Source organism: Bos mutus, chromosome 18 (assembly GCF_027580195.1).
Source record: "Bos mutus isolate GX-2022 chromosome 18, NWIPB_WYAK_1.1, whole genome shotgun sequence".
Taxonomy (NCBI): domain Eukaryota; kingdom Metazoa; phylum Chordata; class Mammalia; order Artiodactyla; family Bovidae; genus Bos; species Bos mutus.
In genome coordinates, this window is record NC_091634.1 from 25,648,038 (window position 1) to 25,670,883 (window position 22,846).

The 22,846-nt window shown below is 44.5% G+C and overlaps 2 protein-coding genes across 2 annotated transcripts in view; one reads left to right on the forward strand and one right to left on the reverse strand.

The window, feature by feature from the left end:
• The first annotated feature begins 281 nt into the window (after positions 1-281).
• PSMD7 (proteasome 26S subunit, non-ATPase 7) lies at positions 282-8,664 on the forward strand. Its single transcript, XM_005896499.3, has 7 exons — positions 282-477; positions 2,403-2,494; positions 3,378-3,470; positions 4,163-4,260; positions 4,831-4,911; positions 6,790-6,881; positions 7,727-8,664. Exons 1-7 carry the CDS (start codon positions 404-406, stop codon positions 8,163-8,165), a joined length of 969 nt encoding a protein of 322 aa, XP_005896561.2. The 5' UTR covers positions 282-403; the 3' UTR covers positions 8,166-8,664.
• A 10,659-nt stretch (positions 8,665-19,323) lies between these two features.
• The window catches only part of WWP2 (WW domain containing E3 ubiquitin protein ligase 2), a 143,608-nt gene continuing 140,085 nt past the window's right edge, over positions 19,324-22,846 (reverse strand). The window contains exons 22-24 of the mRNA XM_005896501.3: positions 22,732-22,828; positions 22,480-22,552; positions 19,324-21,175 (exon numbers count right to left, since the gene is read on the reverse strand). Of these exons, the coding sequence (XP_005896563.1) occupies positions 21,076-21,175; positions 22,480-22,552; positions 22,732-22,828 (270 nt within the window). The 3' untranslated portion in view covers positions 19,324-21,075. The remainder of the gene's footprint in view (positions 21,176-22,479; positions 22,553-22,731; positions 22,829-22,846) is intronic.

Consider the following 22,846-nt stretch of genomic DNA (forward strand, 5'->3'; position numbering starts at 1 on the left):
TTTCTCAGCATTTTCTCCAGTCTTCGGGTGGGGGAGGGGAGGGGAGCTAAGAAGATTCTGAGGTGAAAAGTCACAGCAGTGACAGTACAGGGCAAACACCAGGAGGCCAACCTTTATCGGTCTCTAGTGAGCTGTTAGCTTTCATGACCTGGCAAATTCTTAGCCTGTCACCCGAGCCAGGTCCCGCCTTCCCCTGCACTTCCCCGCCTCAAGGCTGGAGCACGAGAGACCCTGCCAGCCCGACCCGCGCGGCACTCTGGGAGCGGAAAAAGGAGCCGCGCGGCGGCGGCTCAACCGGAAGAGGAGGAGCCAGGCCTGGAGGATAGCCGAGAGTTACTACCGCTCCGGCTGCCGGTGTTTGCTCGTCGCGGGGAGCAGGGCCTGGCGGGCGGGGTGTGTCGCGATGCTGGAGCTGGCGGTGCAGAAGGTGGTGGTCCACCCCCTGGTGCTGCTCAGTGTGGTGGATCATTTCAATCGGTGAGCGGGCGGCACGGGGCGGCCTACCGGGGCCGGTGGCGCCGCCGCTGCTGAGTCACGGGCGCGTTGGGTACGGCGCGGCGGCCGCGGGGGTGCTGACGCACCGGGGGTGGCCCTGAGTCGCCGAGGGGCCCACATTTAAGTCCATTCATGAAGCCCAAGTTACCCGGAGTCTTCTGCCCAGCCGGCACTCCTGGGAACTGAGCTGATCATTCCCTTTACCCAGTCCGTACGATGCCAGAGTATGGGGAGCAGGTTTCATTTGATCCTGATCCCTAGTCCTCGTGCCTATCTATCGCCTCGTCCGTCCCTTTTCGCCTAAGAGACTCGGTGTTTGGTAGGAAGCCCTTCAGACTCGCGCTTTTTGGCTCTGAAGACTGTCACCGAAAGTCTGGTCCCTGCGAGAACTGTGCTTTTAACTTGTGGAAGTTTCAGAAGTGGGAATCTGGTTTGACGATGACTTAAAACCTAGCTATATTAAGTCTTAAAGTCAAGTTTTTCTTCTAAAAATGAGACCAGTTGGAGGTGTAGGCGTTAATGAATAAGAAAACATCCCACAGATATTTCTTTTGCCTTCGCTTGCTTGTTTTCGAGCTGTTCGTCCCGGGGGACCTGTTACATGTGTTCTTGAATTGGAAAGTTGTAAGACCCAGTGGGGAGCATCTGCTATAAAGTCATAGTTGCTAAGTGCCCATTCTCTTGCTTTGTACAACTCCCAATTCAACCAGAGCCAAAACCAAACTCAAAGACTCCTGTGAGGTTTAGGGCCCCCAGTTTAGTTCCATTTCTTGTAGGACCCTTGGCCTAACAAGGTACGGGAGCTTTTCCACTGTACAATTACTGTTTTTCTCCCATAGGATGCTAGAGGTGCTAAGAAGGCAGGCATCATTTCAGTTCTGTTCAGTCAATTCGACAAACATTTTTAAGGGCATAGTGAAGGCAGACACTGCAAGCTGCTGTGTCAGACAATTGTAGGGTTTTCTAAAACACAAACGCATTTTTGTAGATTAGAAGAAAAGCCCGTGAGTGTGGAAATTTCCTTTGAACTTAGTCCCAAAAAAATCAGAATACTTAATTCTGATCCAAACCCTAGACATAGTAAGCATTTATAAGTTTGCCAAATCATGTGTTTAGATAAGTATATTTCAATTGGTGTGAACCAGCAACTGTTAAGAAATTGTGGTTCATTTCACAATGACTTTTGTCTGTCCTTTGAACATAGAATTGTTTGTTACGTCACATTTGTTAGTGGTTAATGGAGAATTCTACATAAAGACCAATGAAATAAGTGAAACACTTGTCGTTCTTTAGCACAAAATTACTAAGGGGGTTTGATTTGGAGATAGAAATTCTGAGGTAGTTTTTCTTGTTCACTCAGCCCTCCTCCCAGTATGATTAGTCACCAGCTCAGTTCCAGCTTCTGCCTAATTTAGCCATTCAGAGAGATCACAAATGGCATACACATGCTTCTGGGTCAGAATCATTTTCTCAGCCCCTAGATGATACAAAGAATTGTTTATGCCATCTAGTTGGGCTTGTTTCAGAGAAGAGTTGGCAAGCTGGACCATAACACTTGTTCAGCTTTAGCATCTTTATCCCTGAAAAGGTTGGAGGATAGAGAAAGTTTAAGAAAGAAAGGTAAGCTCTTATCAAAATAAAAAGTTAAATGTGTTTTCAAACACCAACCAGATAACATTTAAAACTGTAAGATCTGGAGAGTTTTCATTTTCTCCATTTTAAATTTCTATAAGGTTTGAGGGTTGTTTGTTGTTGTTTTTTTTTTTTTTAAGACTAATTTACTACATTTGTTTAGTGGGATCAGTTTCCAGCCAAGCTAAATTGTATTGGTACATTGGTATTTCGTGTTAGGTATCGTATTGTTGAGTCTGTGCCTATCCAGATTGATCTTTTGTTTTCTCATTCAGAATAGGCAAGGTTGGAAACCAAAAACGTGTTGTTGGTGTGCTTTTGGGGTCATGGCAAAAGAAAGTACTCGATGTATCCAACAGTTTTGCAGGTAAAAGAAAAATCTATCAATTATACCTCAGTTCTTAAAAAAATAGACAAATTTTACATTTTCTGAGTATGGTTAAAATGTCAGTTATCTTTTAAAAAGAAAGAAAATTTTCGTGATCTCCATTTTTTACTGCAACCAAGTGATTCTATTTCAGAATTGCTTAAGTATAGAACAGGGAGGCTAAAGGCTACACACAGTAGTAAATATTTTTAAGTATTTTCAGGCCATATCGTCTCCATTGCAACTGCTTAGCTCTGCTAATGTAGCAGAAAAGCAACTAAAAAAAGAGTATGTAGACAAACTAATAGCCATATTGCATAAAACTATTTAAATAGGCAGTGGGTATAGTTTGTCAACCCCTGAACTAAACTATTAACCGTGGTTATGGGTAGGCAAGGGGGAGATAAAAACCTTTTCACTGTTTCGTGAATGTTCAGAAGAATGTATCTATGTATTTTATGATTAAAGCAACAATAATGAACAACAAAATAATTGCTGGCATAGCCGCTAGACTAGAGGTCACTAACTCCATTGTCTTAAAGGATCAGGCAGTAATGTAATTTGCCCAACAGAAGTATTAGGAAATGATGGAACTTTTAGCAAACTGAAGAACATGTATCCTTTTCAAAGGTGGTGATCTCTGTATGGCTATAGCCAGTTATTGCCAGGTCTTCCAATTTTTCAAGAGAGCCTAGAGGTCTAGATTTGTATGTGAAATCTTCCAGTTTTTAATAAAAGCAACTCAAAAATACTTTTAACACTGTATTGGACAAGCTAAAGCCATGGGTCAAATCTGGCCTAGAAGTCCACAGCTGTGATATGTGCCCTTAGAGTTCTATCTAGCACCTTAAACTGCTTTTGGGGGTTTTTTTCTCCTCTCTAGTTCCTTTTGATGAAGATGACAAAGATGATTCTGTCTGGTTTTTAGACCATGATTACTTGGAAAACATGTATGGAATGTTTAAGAAGGTCAACGGTAGGTGGCGCTGTGGCACTGGGGGGGGGGTGTGGTGTGGTGTGTAAATGTGCGTGTGTGTCCCTAATGCCTTTTCTAAGTATTCACTTTTCTTTGTCTAATGTCAAAGACCCTTTCACTTAGTTAGACTAAAGTAAGGCCAATGGTAGTAGACAAATGAGGTAGAATAAATGAGAAATTGGAGTAGCAATTTAAGGCCAGCTAGACCACCTAGGTTTCAGAGGAGAGAGAGCCCTCTGCACCAGAAAAGCAAAAAGTTATCAAATAAAATCCACATGCCTCTAGAGCTTTAGTACCACCAAGGTAAATATCTCTGTCATGTGTATCATTTTCATTTCATTACAGCAGCCACATTGCTTTGGCAATGTTTATTCCCACAACACTCACTGCTGTAACCTATGTGAGATGAACTTGCATTTGTTTATATATTCCCTTGGAATTGTTTTCTAGTTGCTTCATGTATGACTGGTTTCCTAAACTAGTCAGAGATATGGCTATCTCTAGATTTCCCCTGCTCTTTATTTTCAGAGATTCCTGCTTTTGAATTTAAGATTTCATAAGCACATCAAGGTTTAGATGCCTGGAATTTTTGAAAAGGTAGAGAACATAACTACTGAAGTTCTTACCCTTTTTGAGGGTAATATACAGATCTTTATGTAACAGTTCAAAGCCACTATTTTTTTCCTTCATAGCCAGAGAAAGAATAGTTGGGTGGTACCACACAGGCCCTAAACTACACAAGAATGACATCGCCATCAATGAACTCATGAAAAGATACTGCCCTAACTCAGTAAGTGCACTTTATCTTTAAAACCCTTGACTGATAATTGTTTGCCAGTTAACTCAAGAAAAGAGCCTCCTAGTGGATAGTGAATCATTTCACCACTTTTTCTCTATAAATTTGTGTTAATTTATAGTGCTTTGTGTAGTATACAGTAACCCAATGTATTTAGTAAATTAAACATCTGCTCAGTGCTGAGTATGTAAGTTACCTTCCCTAATCCTCTCAACTGTATGGGATTGTTATCCTTTTTACAAATGAGAAAACTGAGGTTCAGAATGGTTAGTAAGATCTTCTGAGAGTGCAGCTGGGATTAAAATGCTGGCTGTCTTGACTCTAATTTCCTTCTGCTGGATTCCTTCCTTACTGTATTACTACCTTTCACCTTGTTAATGGATGGGGTTGAAGAGCAGAGCAAATAAGAAATTTGAAATGTAAAGTCTTTTTTTTTCCTGAAAATTCTGGCTCATTATCTGGTTAAATGAATGAAAAAGATGCAGTAATCATCATCAGAATGGCTGCAGTTATTCCCTATGTGCCTAGTACAAGGTGGTTTCCTAAGATGTGTTTTTCTGCCAGGTATTGGTCATCATTGATGTGAAACCAAAGGACCTGGGACTGCCCACAGAAGCATATATTTCAGTGGAAGAAGTTCATGATGTAAGTCATCTTGTTATGAGCCTAGGAGATTAGATTTGCTACTTTTAGGGCCATTGGGTTTTTCCCCCATTTCAAGTCAACAAATACTTTATAACAAAAGGTTACTGATTTCTGTCAACAGTTTGATATTATGTTTTTTCCCCCTTGAGTGTTTGAATCACCAAATTTTAGAAATGGAGAGGACCATAGAAATCTAAAGTCTCCTTTTACAAATGAAATTGAGACCAAAGTAGTCAAATGATCGCCCAGAGATGTTCTCAGCAGAGTATGCAGAGCCTGATGAGCTTGATCTTAATCTAGTGCCATTTCCACTGTTGGCCCACCTCTGACAGTCTTCTCCTGGAAGTTACTGCTGCTGCTAAGTCACTTCAGTCGTGTCTGACTCTGTAACCCCATAGATGGCAGCCCACCAGGCCCCACCGTCCCTGGGATTCTCCAGGCACTGGAGTGGGTTGCCATTTCCTCCTCCAATGCATTAAAGTGAAAGTGAAGTCGCCCAGTCGTGTCTGACTCTTATCGACCCCATGGACTGCAGCCTACCAGGCTCCTCCATCCATGGGATTTTAGGTTTTCAAATAGAGTAAGTCAGAACTGCCTGGAGCTAGATGGCAAAACCCATCTGTACGATTTGACACCTATATAGTTGGCTCCATTGTATTCAGTACCTGTCTTCTTATAGTTATCCATATATTCAATTTTAAAATCTGGAAACGGCTTTTTTAACTTAGCTTCCTGCAAATGTTCCTTGCCCTGAGCTCTGTGCCCCTGTTTCTCTTTGCCTTACTACTAGAGAACTGAGATCCAGATCTGTTGCCTAGTTGCAGTTAAGGCTTTCATCCCTGGTCTTGATACAGTTGTTACAAGTTAAATTTTACCTTGCCTCTTTCAAAAAGGAGTTTGAGGCTGCTTGCACACATACATGCATATGCATGCACACACACACCAATGAAACAGGATTTTTTAATAGAAGATAGAGGGGATTTAAGGGTCATATTATAAGATGAAGCCAGGGAACAATCAGTACCTGAAAAGACATGCCATGAAGTCCTGCACAGGTGTTGGAAGGCTTTGACCATCCTAGCATACAAAGCCAAGAGGAAAATGTCATTTTCAGGATTCACACTATCCTGGATAAAATAACAACAGCTGATGTTTATACCACTTAGTGTAAGTGAAGTGACTTTCCCAAGATCTCACAGCTCCCTTAGCACATACACGGCAAAGCCAGGCTTTGCATCTAAGCTGTCTGCCTATATCCTGTGCACGCACTGCAATGCGCTCCTGCGTGCAAACAGTTCACAGCCTTGACAGGAGATGCACAGCCTCTTCTGGCACTAGATCTGAGAAAAGTTTCTCCTGAGTCCCGTCAAGAAATAAGTAGGTGATATAGCAAACCACATCCACTAATGGGTGCCTTGATTGGGCCACCAGAAAATCAGTGATTCTCACCACGTTGTTTGGTGCACTGATCATTTGACCCAATGGACAGTAGATGGTTCAAAGTTATATTTTCTAACATAAGCTTGTCTCAGGCACAGTGTTCAGAATATGGCCTATTTTAGAATGAACTATGACAGTCCTTAAAATTTAGCCAAATGGAGACTTCTCTGAATGTCCATCTCTACTGAAGACTTAAGATAATATCAGGATTTTCCTCAGAAATAAGCTAAGGATGATGCTGCAGCATACCTCAACCCTGAGTAGGACTGCTGTGACAGCTTTCAAAGCAAACTACCCACCCTTGCCACAGAAAACCCAGTAATAACACCCCTCAAGTGATCTGACTTAAAGCAGAAGAATCAAGGTGTGAAAAGGAACATGTGCTAGTTTGTTCATTTGTTTGTAAGTAAATAACTATAATTAAGTCTCCTCTCCCAGGATGGAACTCCAACCTCAAAAACATTTGAGCACGTGACCAGTGAAATTGGAGCAGAGGAAGCCGAGGAGGTCGGAGTTGAACACTTATTACGGTGAGACTTTAGGACGGCATCAGACCTGGGCTCTAGTCCTGGATCATCTATGAAGTGTCCAGAGTTATGATTTATGACTCTGGATAGCACACCTTGTCTGGAAGCTATAATGCTGGCTGTGACAGGAACACATGCGTGTTAAAAGCAAGTGTGTGTTCTTTAAGTGTACCTCCTTTATAATGAATGTAGCTAGCCAGTTTTCTGCAGAGAACCTGCATCAAGGCCTTTTACACTCTAGGGGACTGCCTTAGTAGTCCAGTGGCTAAGACTCCACACTCACAATGCAGGGGGCCCGAGTTTGATCCCTGCTCAGGGAACTAGATCCTACATGCTGCAACTAAAGATCCAGAGTGCCACAATTAAGACCCCAGCACAGCCAAATTTTAGAAAAAAAAGAAAAATACTTACATAACCCTGACTTATTGAAAGGTCATAGATTTTCTCAAACAATAAGATTCGTTTCAGTTCAGAAAGTTACTACTGACTGATTTAAAAGCATCTCAAGACATTTTATAGATGCAGGTGAAAAGAATGCTGTGCTCTTTAGGAACAAGAGAAATTGAAGTAGAGATTTTTAAAAAATTTTTTAGTGAACATGATTTCATTTTAGCTCTCTCTTTTCTTTTGAAAGATGTCCTGTGATGAGAAAGATAAAACATATGCTTCCAAATGAAAACAAGGTTAAGGCACTTTATACTCAGATCTTTATCAAACGGAGAGGTAACATTTTTGCTTTAGAAAACTTGCCCCTCCTCACAAACTGAGTTATTCCCTTAGAATGTGAAAATCTGTGATGGTATAGGACACTGATGGATACCCCTGCTCTTTCTTGTGGGTTCCTACAGAGACATCAAAGACACTACAGTGGGCACTCTTTCCCAGCGGATCACAAACCAGGTCCATGGTCTGAAGGGACTCAACTCCAAGCTCCTGGACATCAGGGGCTACCTGGAGAAGGTGGCCACGGGCAAGCTGCCCATCAACCACCAGATCATCTACCAGCTGCAGGACGTCTTCAACCTGCTGCCGGATGTCAGCCTGCAGGAGTTTGTCAAGGCCTTTTACCTGAAGACCAATGACCAGATGGTGGTGGTATATTTGGCCTCACTGATCCGCTCTGTGGTCGCCTTGCACAACCTCATCAACAACAAGATTGCCAACCGGGACGCAGAAAAGAAAGAAGGGCAAGAAAAGGAAGACAGCAAAAAGGACAGAAAAGACGACAAAGAGAAAGAGAAGGAAAAGAGTGATGTAAAGAAAGAAGAGAAAAAGGAGAAAAAATAAAACATGTAGCTTTTTAATCTGTAAATTAAAATCTTGTAAACTAACGCATTGTGCTGCCAGAGGGTTCTTTAAAGTGCTTGTTAAAAAGCTGTATTGATGAGAGCTCTCTGGATAGAGGGACTGATCTCAAACCTAAACTGCAGCTTCGGCTACTGTGAGTTGGGGAGCTGATAGCTCAGGTTTCAGACTGTGTGAGAAAAGTGAAGAGAAGTATAACATTTTTGGTACTCTCCCTACTTTTATCTATGAGACCAGGAGTTGAATTTTTCCCATCTCAAGAGACTCTTGGGGTCTGTTTCTGGCCGTCTGCAAAATTGCAGAATGGAATGCATGAATTCCTTAAGTGCTCTGCCTTGGAACACTTTGAGGTCTGACCCTCAGGACTCTGTGAGAATACTGCCCTGCGGGACTTCTCAGACCCGTAGCTCTGGTATTCTCAGGGCTTGGGATCAAGATATTGTTTACCTTCAAAGACACAATTAAATGGCTTGGTTTTTAAGTCTGTGTTCTGGTCGTTTTTAACTCTGGGAGTGGTGATCCATTGTTTTCAGAAGCAACAAAGACAGTTTTTAATTGAAGCTGCCTGAACAAATTATTTTAGACTGGATCCTTTATGAAAAAGAGAATCTCATTCCTTTAAAAATAAAGCTGTAATGAGAGTTCCCAACAGAGCCCAGAAGACCTGGGTCATAGTTCGTACCTCAGATTCCTATCCCTAGAGCAGTCTTTCTTAAGTTTTCATAAGGGACACATTTACTTACTATTGTAGTAAGTACGTCAAACGACAATGTCAGTGGGATGGAACAAAGCTTCCCAAAGTAAGTAAAGGTACTTAATCATTTGACTTAATAGTTGTGACTTGGATACTAACTTCCTTTTATGAGTAGTTAGAACATCTCTAAGAGTTCACTGCTGCTGCTAAGTCACTTCAGTCGTGTCCAACTCTGTGCGACCCCATAGACGGCAGCCCACCAGGCTCCCCCGTCCCTGGGATTCTCCAGGCAAGAACACTGAAGTGGGTTGCCATTTCCTTCTCCAATGCATGCAAGTGAAGTCGCTCAGTTGTCTCCGACTCTTTGCGACCCCATGGACTGTAGCCTACCAGGCTCCTCTGTCCATGGGATTTTCCAGGCAAGAGTACTGGAGTGGGTTACCATGTTGGACTATCGGTGTTCTACTATTTAAGAATACAATAAAATAGCACTAAAATGAAGTCAGTGGAATCTCATAAACCACTTCTTAATGTTAGAGTGCCTCAAAGTTGCCAGAAGCATCCATTTTTAATCGACAGAACTACCTGCCAAAGAACGAGTTAGTGGAAATTTGGGGGTTGATTTTTATATGACAGAACTACCCACATCAGTGGTCACTTCAAAGTTCATTAAGATGCTGAGATAATAAGAAATAGCAAAGGGAAAGAAACTAGATAAGTTTTTTGTCTGTTGTGGCAGTCAAAAGTCAGATGGTTGTTCCCAATACATCTAAGTAAAAGAAATTTGAAATACATAGTTCAAAGCTTGAGATGCATTTAAAATGACAAGAGTGTGTTATTAAAAGTTTTTGAGATTTTGTTGCCATGTTTAGAACAGACTGGTGTGAGAAAGGGAACCTTTCTCCAGGGTAGGCAGCAAAGACCAGAGATGCCATGGACCTGAGGCCAAGCAGGGACAAGGAGAAAGTTATCCCAAAGAATGAGTCCTTTATGTAGGGTAGGGGTGGGGTGGGGGGCAGCTCAAGACCACACAGGATCAGATCCACCTTTAGAAGAATGATCTGCACTTAAAAGCTTTCCCAGGGTCTATCAGGACAATGTCACAGGCTTTTAGGTTTGTCACTGTTTGATAAATTGGAATGTCTATTGAACATGTAGGAACATGGGAATACCCAGGCCTTGTTATATTTAACAGTTGGACCTGCATATGGACAAAACTGACTTTCACTTTACCCACAGGATCTTCAATTCCTTCTTCTAACAAAAAGTGTATGTCGCCTCTAGAGTCACGCAGGCTCATTTTCTCAGGCAAAATTGCTGCCAATCTATGTAAGAGGGTGAGCTTTATAAGACTTGATGAAGGCTTGCTTTTATAAATAGCAGCTGACTTGACTGCAAAACCCATGGCCCTCACCTAAAATAAAGTGTGTTCAGGTAGCTTAGCAGTCTCAAGATGAGATTTCTAAACTACTTTTGTTGTTCTTTGAACATTGAAAAAGTATCCTGGGTAAAGTCTAATCCCATTTTCGGACTTCGTATCCAGAGTTGTGACATTCCGTTCCTTCCATTTTGAAAGGTTTCACAATAACAGTTCAGGCTGCTCCAGCTACACACATTACAGAGAGGATAGCATTGATTCCTTACTGGTATTCTGTTTGATAACATCTGAAATAGTCCCAAACTTACAGGTCAGTTATCCTTAGTGAAAAGATTAAAAACTGTCAGGGTAGAACACCTTTGAGCCCACTAATTAGTTAAATGTTCTTTCATTTTACACAGATCATCAATCACCAAAGGGGAAAAAAGGAAGTAATATTCACTGAGGGACTACCATACTGCTTTCTCCAATGCTCATGATGCAGTCAACCTTTCCAGTGGGAATTAATCCCAGAATCTTACTCTTCTGGAGGACTCTCCAGCTTTGAGAACTTATACATATTACAATTACCTTCATATACAATTACCTTTACTTCAAATAAAAGACTTATTAACACAAGTTCTCATAAAAGAATGAAAGATCCTATTCACTTGGAAGTCATGAATAGGACTTTCCTTCTACTATTTGCTACAAAAATATCTATGAAGCAGGAATGCGGGTATACCTGTGGCGGATTCATTTCGATATTTGGCAAAACTAATACAATATTGTAAAGTTTAAAAATAAAATAAAATAAAAAACAGACCAAAAAAAAAAGAATGAATTTGGGTTCTTTGTTATGCAACAACATGCTGATGACTTCATATGCCCCTGTCACAGGAAATAGGAAGGATATCTGGGACATGCTGGAAAAGCAGAGAAGCATCTGAATTATGTGACCCGCAAGAGAAGATCTAAACAACTTCCCTAAGCAAATTCATTCCAAATTATACATAATACAGGAAAGTGCTGATTTCTATATCTATGCCTTTCAACTCTTGGCATTTCTCTCTTTTGCTTGGAAACCACACCGAATTCCTATCTTTCAAAATAAAACAACAATAACAACAAGAAAACACCAGTGGCTATTCTTGTTGGAGGAGTGGATAGAAAATGACTCCAGAAGTAGGGAAATGAAGTAGAAAAAGAAAATAGAGGAAACTGTGTTAGTGTGTTTCCAAGGCCTAAGTCAAGAGAAGGCTTCCTCTAAGCGTCCCTCTTTGGAGCCAATCTGTACTTCAACACTAGATGGCACCAGTGACTAATATCATCTCAGCAAGAGACACGTTGGTTCACATTCCAGTTCATCATGGAATTGGGAACCTTCCCCAAAGTTGCTTCCCACCACTTCTGCTTTTGGCTGCAACCATCTAGGCTAGGCTTTGAAGGAATCTAAAGAGCATCTTGCTGCAAAAAATTGGGTCAAGTTGCCACATCTTCACCCCTGCTGTACTCTATGATAAAGTTTTCTCTGCCCTTCAGATAGTTCATGCTTTGATTTTCCTCACTACTGATACCACTCCTGGTTTCTTTAAGGACCATATCCAATGAAGGGCTGGTAAATGTGTAACAACCAAGTCTCTAAAAAAGAGGAGAAAGGGTATTGATTTGTGGCCTTTGCCAATTTCCCTGGTGTAAATACTCCCAACACAGCTGATTTCAAGGCCAACGTGAATTGGGAAAAGATGCACATTAGCACGGCATTACATAGTATTACCCAAATATGGATACAATAGATAAAAATAACCTCAAGAAAACAGATGATAGTAAATTGTAGTAAAATCATTAAGCTACAGTGCATAGTGAGCATTTATTACCCCTTTTCAGATATCATTTATTTCTTTGTAAATTTATACAATTTACCTACTGCATTAGAATATCTAGGAATCTGTGTTTTTAAGAAATTGGTAGTTTCTGCATATATGCAAGTTAGACAACCTTTATTTAATGTAGATAAAACTACTAATTTTTTGCCTTACCATCAGCACTCTGTGGATTAGTCCTTTCCCAACTTAAGATCTTTTCTCATACTTATGTATCTATTAAAATCCACAAAGCATCGTCCTTCTCTGCAACATAGCACCAGTATCTACCTCTATCTATATGCTACAGGTAGTGTCTGATCAGTGATAATCTGGCTTAACTTTTAATCAGAATAACCAATCAACATCCTCAGTTCATCTATTATCCCCTCTGCTTCATTTTCAACCCTGGCTTTATCCCCTCAGCAGATAAGACTCTGGGACTGTATCCTATACTTGAAAGTTGCTAAGAGAGTCAAACTTAAAAGTTCTCACCACAATGCAAACTTAAACGGTCACAACAACAACAAAATGGGAACTCCGTGAGGTGATGGATGTCAATGAACCTCACTGCGGAAATCATTTTACGACATGTACATGAATCATCGCATTGTACGCCTTAAACTAACACATTATGTCAATTATATCTCAATAAAGCTGGGGAAAAATATACTTAACCTGGGGCTCCCCTATACCTCAAGGCAGACAGATGATGCCTCAGGGATCTGTGCCCTTGTTCAAGAGTAGGGATGGGATAAAAGCCAAAGTTGAATGCATGAGCTACTCCTCCCCGACCCCATATGCCCCATGTTTTAACCAACGTGAACCAATCACAAGAGTTGGCAAACAACCATGACTATAAAAACCAAAGTTCGAGGATGAAATACATTCCATCCCAGGAGGAAAGAATGCTTCTACACCCACAACTCACCAAGGCCCAGATGCTCATGAGGGAGGCATCACTGAGGTGGGAGATGTGCCCCTTGAACCAACCCCAGTGGGAGTCCTGGAACAGCAGAGCCTGTCCTCCAGACGTACTCACTGCTGTACTGGCATCGTCTACCCTACTGCTCACCCTGTAATTATACAGAAAACGAACCCAAAATTGTCCTTGAGAGTCTGGACAAGACTTGTGCCAACTCTTGCCCAAATAAGAACAAATGACAACCCCAAGACAGAGCACCATTGCAGGCTCAGCCAGATCCAAGGCCTCTGAGGCCATCGGTGCCACCTGGGCAGTGATGTCAGGCCATGGACTCAGGGTGGGTATTGAAAGGACTCCCACTCCCCAGTATTTTCTTTCCCCAAGAAAAGGAAGGAGAGTGATGCTGGTACCTTTCTGCCTTTACCCCTAGTTAGTGTGATTGTTTTTGAACTACATGCCAAGGCTCTCTCATTATTAAAAATAAGGACCATGGACTTCCCTGGTCCAGGGATTGGGACTCCCCACTGCCACTGTAGGGGGCACAGTTTCAGTCCCTGGTTAGGGAACTCAGATCCACACATGCTGTGCAGTGCAGCCAAAAAAAAAGAAAAGACAAAAAATCATGGCCACATTCAGGACCTGGGACGTGGAAGACATGCTAAGCCAAGACTATTTCACCTGAGCTAGGATAGTGTGTTAGTTATCTACTGCTGCATAACAAATTACCATAAACTTTAGCTGCTGAAAACAATATACATTAGTTCTCACAGTTTCTGTCAGAAGCCCAGGCACAGCCTAGCTGGGTCCGCTGCTCACCGACACTCACAGGTGGCAATCAAGGTGTCGGCCATGCTGCTGCTGTCTCAAGGTTCCAGGAGTATGCGGCTGCTGGCAGGATTTAGTTCCTCATAGGCTGTCGGACGAGGGCCTCGGTTCCTCACTGGCTATTGACACCAAGAGGCCCTCGGTCCCTTGCCATGTGGGCCTCACCACCATGGCAGTTTGCTTCATCCAAGTACACAAGCCAAGGGAATTCCCTGGTGGTCCAGTGGCTAAGACTCCACACTCCCAATGCAGGGGGCTTGGGATCAATCCCTGGTTGGGGAACTAGATCCCACATGCTACAACTAAAGATTCTGCACGCTGCAACAAAGATGGAAGATACTGTGTGTCTCAACTAAGACCCGGCACAGTCAAATAAGTAAATAAATACATACATACCTTTTTTTCAAAAGAAAATTACACAAGCCAAGAAAGCAATGGAGAGTCAGTAAGCAAGAAGCAGGTCCCAATCTTTGGTAATTTAATCACAGAAGAGAGCGCCAATCGCCTTTGCAATATTCTGTTTGTTAGAAGCAAGTCTCTAGACCACTCCTACTCAAGGAGAAGGAATGATACCACAAGGTGTCCATATCAGGAGGGGGTCATGGGGGGCACTTAAGAGGCCTGTCCCCTACAGATAAAAAAAATTAGAATTCACCAGGGTAACCCACAATTGACTACAATAGGGTTTTCATTTTAAATTTCAGTGCCTAATGAAAACTTTAGAATAAAGATGTTAATAGAAAATGCAGAAACAAAACACCCCTCTTGTTTATAAGCAGGACTACCTATTGCCCCCCAGTGGCTTTGGAGATGACAAACCAAAACAAAATAAAGCCCCTAGAGTTAGGAACCAAGTCGATGCTCTTCAGAGATAAGGTGCAAAATCATGGCTGATTAGCAAAAATCAGTTCTGTTTTGAGAGATGCTGGTGAACCTAGAGTCTGTTATAACAGAGTGAAGTAAAGTCAGAAAGAGAAAAACAAATATCACATATGAATGCATATATATGGAATCTAGAAAATGGTACTGATGAACCTATTATGTGCAGGACGGAAATAGACACCCAGACTTGTGGACACAGCAGGGGGAGGGAAGGGGGGGACAAACTGAGAGAGCGGCACTGACATACACACTATCGTGTGCAAAGCAGCTAGCTGGCAGGAAGCTGCTGTGTAACAGGGAGCTCAGCTCGGCGCTCCACGATGACCTGGAAGAGCAGGATAGGGGAGAGGCTCAGCAGGGAAGGGATATGTGTATACATACAGCAGACTCACACTGCTGTACAGCAGAAACCAACATGACATTGTAACAATGTCCTCCAATTAAAAAAATAAACAGGAAAAAAGTCCTGACATACACGTATTATTATTTATCCTTCCTCCCTCCCGAGACTGTACTAAAACGAGAGCGAATGAATGTCAAAGATTTCCTATTTTCCCCTTGCCAACTGACCCAATTTGAGAGGCAGCAAATGAGAGGTGGACAAGGGAATTCGACACATTTCTGGAAGGAGGAAATTAGGAGTACTGACCAAGCAGAAGGAGCCCCAGCGTAGAATTCACACAGCAGGAGCTAAGCCAACAAGGGTTCTAAGCTGGGAAAGGTTCAGGCTTAAGATCGGAGTTAGTGCCACGGGGGTAAACACAGCAGCTTAGTGGAAAGTCAATATAATAGAACAGCCAAGCCCTCGTGGGGACCTCTTTGCACAGCTGCAAGCTGCCCGCAGGCAGACCTATCAAAGGAGAGGAAGTTAACTGAGACAGCAGATGAAGCGCTTCTTCTCCTTCCCCAGACTCGCTGAAACAACTGTGAAGAACGCTTTATGAAAAGTCTTAATCCACAAGGGCAGAGAGAACATCAGAGGATTCAGCAATGGGCAAGGTCGTTTAACAAAGAGTTTGGACGTGGAAGAGTGTAACTAACCAAGGAGAAATCTTAACCTCAGACACAGGGAGATGCAGACAGGAAATGAGTGAGTCCTCAGAGACTCAGTACTGAGGGGCAGCAGGAAGGCAAGAAGAAAGTTGAAAACTGGAGTATGTAAAAGTTTCTACACAGAAGAGTGGGTCCCCGCCCCCAAAGCCCTGTACAGTTTGGCTCCCTCCACTCTGCTGGCTGCAGGGACTCGAGCCAGAGGAGAAGGCCAGAGGGAACGAAAAGGTCAGTGGTCAGGACTCCGAGAATCCTGGCTCCTTCCTGCTTCTTACTCCCAGGAAGCCTATAGGCAGGCCACCTGACTCAGGTATAGTCTCCCTCTCAGGTGAGGTGCAGAGGACTCATCTCCGGAGAAACTGATCACCCCCCAGAAAACAATGACACTTAAGGCTCCATGAGAGTCCACTAGCTACCTACTGCCCTTACAGCGAAGACCTTCAGGCAAGAGACCACTCATGAGTGTCTTTCTCAGAAATGCGGAGCCAAAATTTCTCAGTAGGGAGCTGTTTTCTTCCTCCTCCTCCATCTGCACTCATTCTTTCCTGTCTGATGGTTTTGCAGCTGCCACGTCCTGTCCTGCTGGCCATCCATTCTGCAGCCTGGTCTTTGAATGGCAGTTTGGGGCCCTAGCCTAGAGTAACCTGGGTTACTGTCACAGATCCAGGCCACAACCAGTGGGATGGTTTGGCTTAAGGGGTTTTCCTCCTTGGGCCTCCATCTTTCTCAAAGCCATATCAGGTACACAACTGGTGCCCACCCCCCATTTATTCTGGAGCATACTTAGATCCTTTACTCCACAGCAGCTGAACTCTCAGCGATCACTGCCAGGCTCTAGGTGCAGCAGACCCAAACGGTTCCATCTTGCCCAACATTCTGCATTTTTGTTTTATTTATAACCCATGAACTTATTTATCTTGTTTCTGAGCCAGCCTTTTCTCTCTTTTTTATATTTTGTGTTCTCTCTCTTTTTTATGGTTGTGGAGCCAAGAAGCTGATCAAGTCATGAGTTCATGGTACCATTTTGATGGAACCCCCACATTTGATTTCTAGTACTATTTTACACCAAAAAGAACCAGGGCTCAGTGGAGGAGTTGATTTTGTGTTTGGGCAAAAACAAAAAAGAGTTGGGATTCGATGTCACTGAGACCATCAAGGACATCTGGAGAGGTGAAAGAGAGTCAAGGTGAAGGGGCCAAAATTGTGACAAGCATCAAAAAGAAAACAATGATCACTGTCACTGGGATCGACTGAGTTGGAGCGAGGCCCTGAGTCCAGGATGATATTCAGAAGGTACAAATAACAGATAGCATGCCAAAGATAAATCACATGCACCTCTCTGAGTCAGCTGATAGGTGCTTGATTCGCAGCATGGACCACAGGAAAGTGAGTTTGTGACTGTGGAACTTGAACCAACCTCAGAATCAGAGCGTCCTGGAGAAAAAGATTGATGGGGCAGACTGCTGAGAACTGAGTAGAGGTAATAATTCTGAGCACTGACTCAATTTTCTTCCCCAAGATGAAACTGGGGCCTTGTTGCTAAGTTTAGCTCAAGACCAAGAACAGCCTGATGTTTATAAGCGTTCCCCTGAATGGAAGCACATAGATCTTTAGTGTAAGTTTTTCTAGAAGGTTGCCGTGAGCCCTGATATAGAAGGACAGTGGGGGAGCAACAGCTGAGCTTTCCAAATCCAGTGAGGTCTTACTTATGTAAAGTCTTGAGCCCCACTAAGGACTTTGGGTGACAGAGTCAGATCTGTTCTTCACTTCCAAAATAATTTTGCAGCTTTGGCTAATTTTATCAGGGACTTATTACAGTAGAGGTGGGGACCCTTCCTGACTGTCTAATTTAACTTGAAACACTTCAGAGTAAGAAAAAAAAATGAGGATATAATAAAAGCAAAGATCAATAATTAGAAACCCTAGGGTTAAAGAGCTGTATGAAGAATACATATTTGTATTGCATTATACCATTTAGTTCCGGAGTAAACAGCATTTATATCATTATAGTAATATTAACATTTTTCTTGCTTTTCAGTTTTCTAAATAAACCTTTAGAAAAAGTAGAGCATTATGGTTACAGAATAGAACATAAATGTTTAAAAACAAACAAACAAAAAACTTGGATCATGTAAAAGTAAGAGGGAAGATGCCCAGAGTTAGGAGATGGAAACGTGAAAGGACTGGAAGAACAGACAGGGGAGTTCACAGATCCAGTTCCCAGAGTGGCGTGGCAAGGGGTCCTGTCCACCACTAAGGGTGTTAACACAAGAACCTTTTTGAAGGGCAACTGAGTAGAATTTGCTGGGATTTTAAAGTCTATCTGGAAGGATCCAAAAGAAACCAGCAAAAATAGTTGCCTCCAGATGGTGATCAGAATGCCCGAGGAACAAAAGAAGGGGGCTTTCACTGTGAACCCTTCCTATCCTGGAATTTTAAACCTTTTTAAAATTTTTACTCAGTAGTCCAACTCTAGGACTGCTGCCTCCCAGAAAAGCAGCATCGGTGCACAAGACCTGGCCGAGAGGCTTCACCAGCAAACTGCTGGACACAAATGCAGTGCCCATTAGGACAAAGGTGGGTGTGTTACAGAACAACCACAACATGGAGTATCACACACTACAGAATTCACTGGACCTAGGCTGACGAACACAGAAAGGTGTCCCTACTATCTCATCTAATGAGATGAGTTGCTTAACATGTGTAAGATCTCATTTTTAATATACTTTTAAATTATATGTACATATGATTTATATACATAAAATAGTCTGGAAGGACAGCAAACTGAACAGCAGCTACTTCGGGAGATAGGAAAGGGGAGAACAATTTTGACTAGGGATGTTTTAATTTGAATTTATTATGAGATGTCTGTATAACACATGAACTTTTGTCAAAACCTCCTCAAAGTACAGCATAGCCCTGTCAAGTGAGAAATGGCTTTGGTGTTGGGGTAGTGACTTCGGTTGATGAACTCCCAGGAGAAGATGCTCTGCACACCTCTGCCTTCCCCACCCCACCCCAGGAAGACGCCAGATCAGAGCAAGGCTTGATCCGAGACAAAATCACTTCCATGTCAAAAGCATCAACACTGCGCCGATGGGTCCCATCAGAACCTTTAAGTTCAAAAAAGTGGGGGGCAAGCCCCTGGCTGACCATGAGCTCAAGTCCAGGGTATCCCTCTATCATCACGGAATTCAAGAAAACAGGAAATGTTTCTCAAATGAATGGCTACCCAGGAGCTGGATCCTAAAACCTGTCCAACTTGCAGCCTCAGGCTGTTGATGCTCTGGTGTCATGGCAACTGCTCAGAGAAACCCAGGCCAAAGGTAGCTGTGAGGCAAATGAATGAGGGCTGAAGCCCGTGATCCTTGAAGACTGGGCCGCCCATCAAAAGTGTGGCTGTCTCAGTTAATGACACACAATTCTCAAAACCAGCAAGGTCATAGCATTTCCACCCCTGTGTGGACCTGGAGGGTCCGTGGGGCCCAGAGACCTTTTGCCTGGAGGACAGTGACTTTGGACACATCCACACCAACACTGCCCACAGCTGCTGATTGTTTATTGCACAAGAAACTGGCAATACCAAGGCAAGGGGGTGGGCATTACAAAACAATCTGGTGACCAACTCAGAGCTACCAAAGGGCATTCCGTACAGACACCTCAGTTATATACACGTATGTACACACACACCCACATGAACGCACTCTGCACGCCCACGAGCCTGAGGCTCCCAAACCCTGCATAGCACGGTGGCTTGCGCCCCAATCCCCAACATGGTGAGACACCGCAGGGAAGCACAGCCAACGATCCGAGGGAAGGAGGAGGTTGGGCTGCGGTGAGCTGAGCCGCTCGCATCAGTACACACAACAGAGCAGACACCGGCCAGGGTGGCAAAGGGAGGACAAGGACCTGGGAGCACGAGCCTGTCCTCAGACAGCCCCGTGGGTGGCCTGACGACCTGCACAGGGACCCAGCGACAATTACCACTCCAGCCTCCCAGAGGAGTGTGTTCGCCTGGAAGATCTGAACACATGGCAGGACGCCCATGGCAGAGGTCGGCAGGAGCTCCAGCAATCAAGTCAGACTGTGCACAGCAGCTCAGGGCCCTTCTGCTGGTTTCCAAGAACGTCGTCTCTTTTGTGCAGGTAAAGCCACACTTTGAGGCAGAGTGAACACACTCTACAGTAGCAGGAACACACTTCATTCTCCATCCGGACGCACGGGCCGCCTGGAGGTCCAGGGTCTTAGCAGGTCAGCCCCACGCAACCCCATCACTCCATCAAGCAAAGGGAGTTCTCCTCTCTTGGAGGCAGCGAAGTTGGGGTGACACTCAGGACAATAATCCCCTTCCCCCCTTCTCTGTCAAAGGCTCAGGGACAAGGCTGCTGGGAAACTGAGCCACTGGGTCAGGCCTGCCCGAGCTCACAGAACTGTGAAGCAGGCTCCTAAGAGGAGCAGCTGTTTGGAAATTCTTGGACCAACAGTGCTGGGTGCCTCTGGGTCCCAGCCATGCCTGGCGCACCAGCTCCTTGACAGGAAGTGACAGCAGCATACCAACCACAGAACACACAGCGGCCCTACACACAAAATGCTTCAAGTTTATGTAAAAGGGAAAAGAAAATCTGAGGGGGTTTCCATCCCCCTGACATCCAAGCAGCTGGTAACGACCCTTTATCTGCTGGAGGGAACAAGCTGGCCAGCACTGAGTGGGGAGAGGGGCTGTGTTGCTCAGCCTCCATGGCTGGAGCTGGCTAGCCAGGGACAAGAGGTGACCTTGGTCCAGAGCTCCCCTCCCTCAGACCTTCATTTATATAGATCACTGGAAAAGTTCTATACAAAATAGAACCTCTTTTACTGACAAAGACCCTGGGCTTCCTCAGCCCAGAACAGCTACCCCAAATGGCCAGTCTCCCTCTCACCTAACCAGCCTATGAGGCCCAAGGCTTCAGCACAGGGTGCCCTCCCTTGCACACTCACACGAACCTAGGGTTGGTCTCAAGGGAGAAGAAGGATGAGCTTTGCAGAGAGGGTCAGCCCTCCAGACTTTGCAATGGCTGATGGGGCCAAGGGTGGCATGGGGGCTTTATTCCAGGCTGCCGCCAGTAGGGAGGAGCGAGGGGCAGGGCAGGGCCTCTTGAGGTCAGGCTCTGCTGCCACCAGCCTGATGACAGTGTGGTCCTACACAGGACTACCATCCGCAGGGGCCTCCCGGGGGCTACATGGCCAGCGGCCTCTCGGGCAGGGAGGACTCAAGACTACACATGTGCTGGGGGTTGGGGGTGGGGGGACAGCCTCAGTTACTCCTGTCCAAAGCCCTCGGTCTCCTCAACAGCGTACAGCAGCTTCTCCTTCAGCTGTTCATAGCTCTTGTATGGTGGCAGGTCCAGCCGGTTGAAACTGTCAAGAAAGGAGAGTAGGGCAGTCAGCACGGGGCACAGGTCAGAGCTCTAACAGCCACAGGGGTATTGAGAGATCCCATACTGTGACTCAACCACGATGCCAGCTGCCACACACAACAGGGTCCTCAAAGGCCCCGCTGTGCCCCTGGGCCACAGAGGAATCAGAGTGGGGACAGGGCTACAGGGGAAATGGGGAACTGCGGAAGAAGACCGGGGACAGAGCTCTTTGCCGACTGAATAGGAGTGTTTCAATACAGCAAGTTCCCTACATATGAACGAGTTCTGTTCCAACAGCATGTCTGTAAGCCCCATTTGTTCTTCAGTCCAATAAAGTTAGCCTAGGTACTCAACTAACACAGGTGGCTATGCAGTTGTTGTTCTTCGGTCATTAGTGTCTGACTCTTTGCAACCCCGTACACGAACTGCAGCACGCCAGCCTTCCTTGTCCTCCACTATCTCCCAGAGTTTGCTCAAATTCATACTGTAATATGTTTGTAATACTTTTCATACAAATAATACACAAAAAAAACAAAACATTTTTAATCTTACAATACAGAGCTTTGAAAAAGAGAGTACAATAGCTGGAATACAGGGACTTGGCATCCAGTGAACAGGCAAGAAGAGCTACTGATTGGAGGAGGAAGACAGTAGAGCTAAAGGATCATCAGCAATAGGAGATGGCGGGCAAGCTGCACTCCTGACGTTGATGCCACAGGTTCTGGTTCCTTGCTGGACTCAACCCTGTCTACCCTCTTGAAAAAAAATGATCCAGTGATGTCTGGGTGGTAGCTCTTTTTTCCCTCATCACAGGTGACATGGTAGCACTGGATTATATTCTGAACGGCTGCTGCAACCTTCATATAGCATTCTACATTTGGGTCCTATGCCTCAAAAACTAACGGTGCCTCCTCAGCTAAAGAAAATCCCCTTGCCACTTCCTGCTCCTTGTAGAGGATGCATACACGTGACAATGTACACCAGAGGTGTGAGCAAACTTACATGACTAGACACACGAACTCACGTTCGCATCTTTGAAAGCTCACAAGGTGAAGGTGTGTGTGTAGGGGACTTACTGTATTTCATAGCCGGTATGGCTGTCAAGGCACATAGATACTGTCACAACTCCCGAAAGACCAGAGGCCCAGGCACACCTCAGCCCCACCTGCCCAAACCTAAGCACCGCGGAACTACACACAGGTTGCCAGGATCAAGGCACTGAAGCCACCTCGGCCTCAGGGCTGCTCTTGGGGGCTCATGGGGTCTCGGGTTCCAGCCACCTCCCCCTGCAACCAGCACACTCACCAGGTGTGGCTCCTGGGCAGCCAGGTTTCCTTGCCAACCTTGTCAATGCAAAACTTCTGTGGGCCGTTGCTACCTGTATCCAAAGGAACACATATTATCTATGCCAAGTCAGCCCCTTCCTGAGGCAGGACCCTCCGACGCCACCACAGACAAGTCCCACTGACTTGCTTCCAGGAAGACATGAGGTCTTGTCCCTGCTTTGGGCTGTCCTCACTTCCACCCAACAGCACCAGCAGGGCAGGGAAAACGTACCGATGAGTTCAGTGAATCCCCCAACAGGCAGGCGGCAGGTCCCAGTGACAAACTGCAGCAGCCGGATCCTCTTCTCGTTGTCCATCTCCTTCACCACCTGGAGCCCAGCAAGCCC

What these genes read in the sequence shown, in the direction of transcription:
- PSMD7 (XM_005896499.3), top strand. Translation starts at nt 404, where the DNA reads ATGCTGGAGCTGGCGGTGCAGAAGGTGGTGGTCCACCCCCTGGTGCTG. An exon ending in TGTATCCAACAGTTTTGCAG is followed by an intron (nt 2,495 to 3,377) that starts GTAAAAGAAAAA and finishes TCTCCTCTCTAG; the next exon opens with TTCCTTTTGATGAAGATGAC. An exon ending in AAAGATACTGCCCTAACTCA is followed by an intron (nt 4,261 to 4,830) that starts GTAAGTGCACTT and finishes TTTTTCTGCCAG; the next exon opens with GTATTGGTCATCATTGATGT.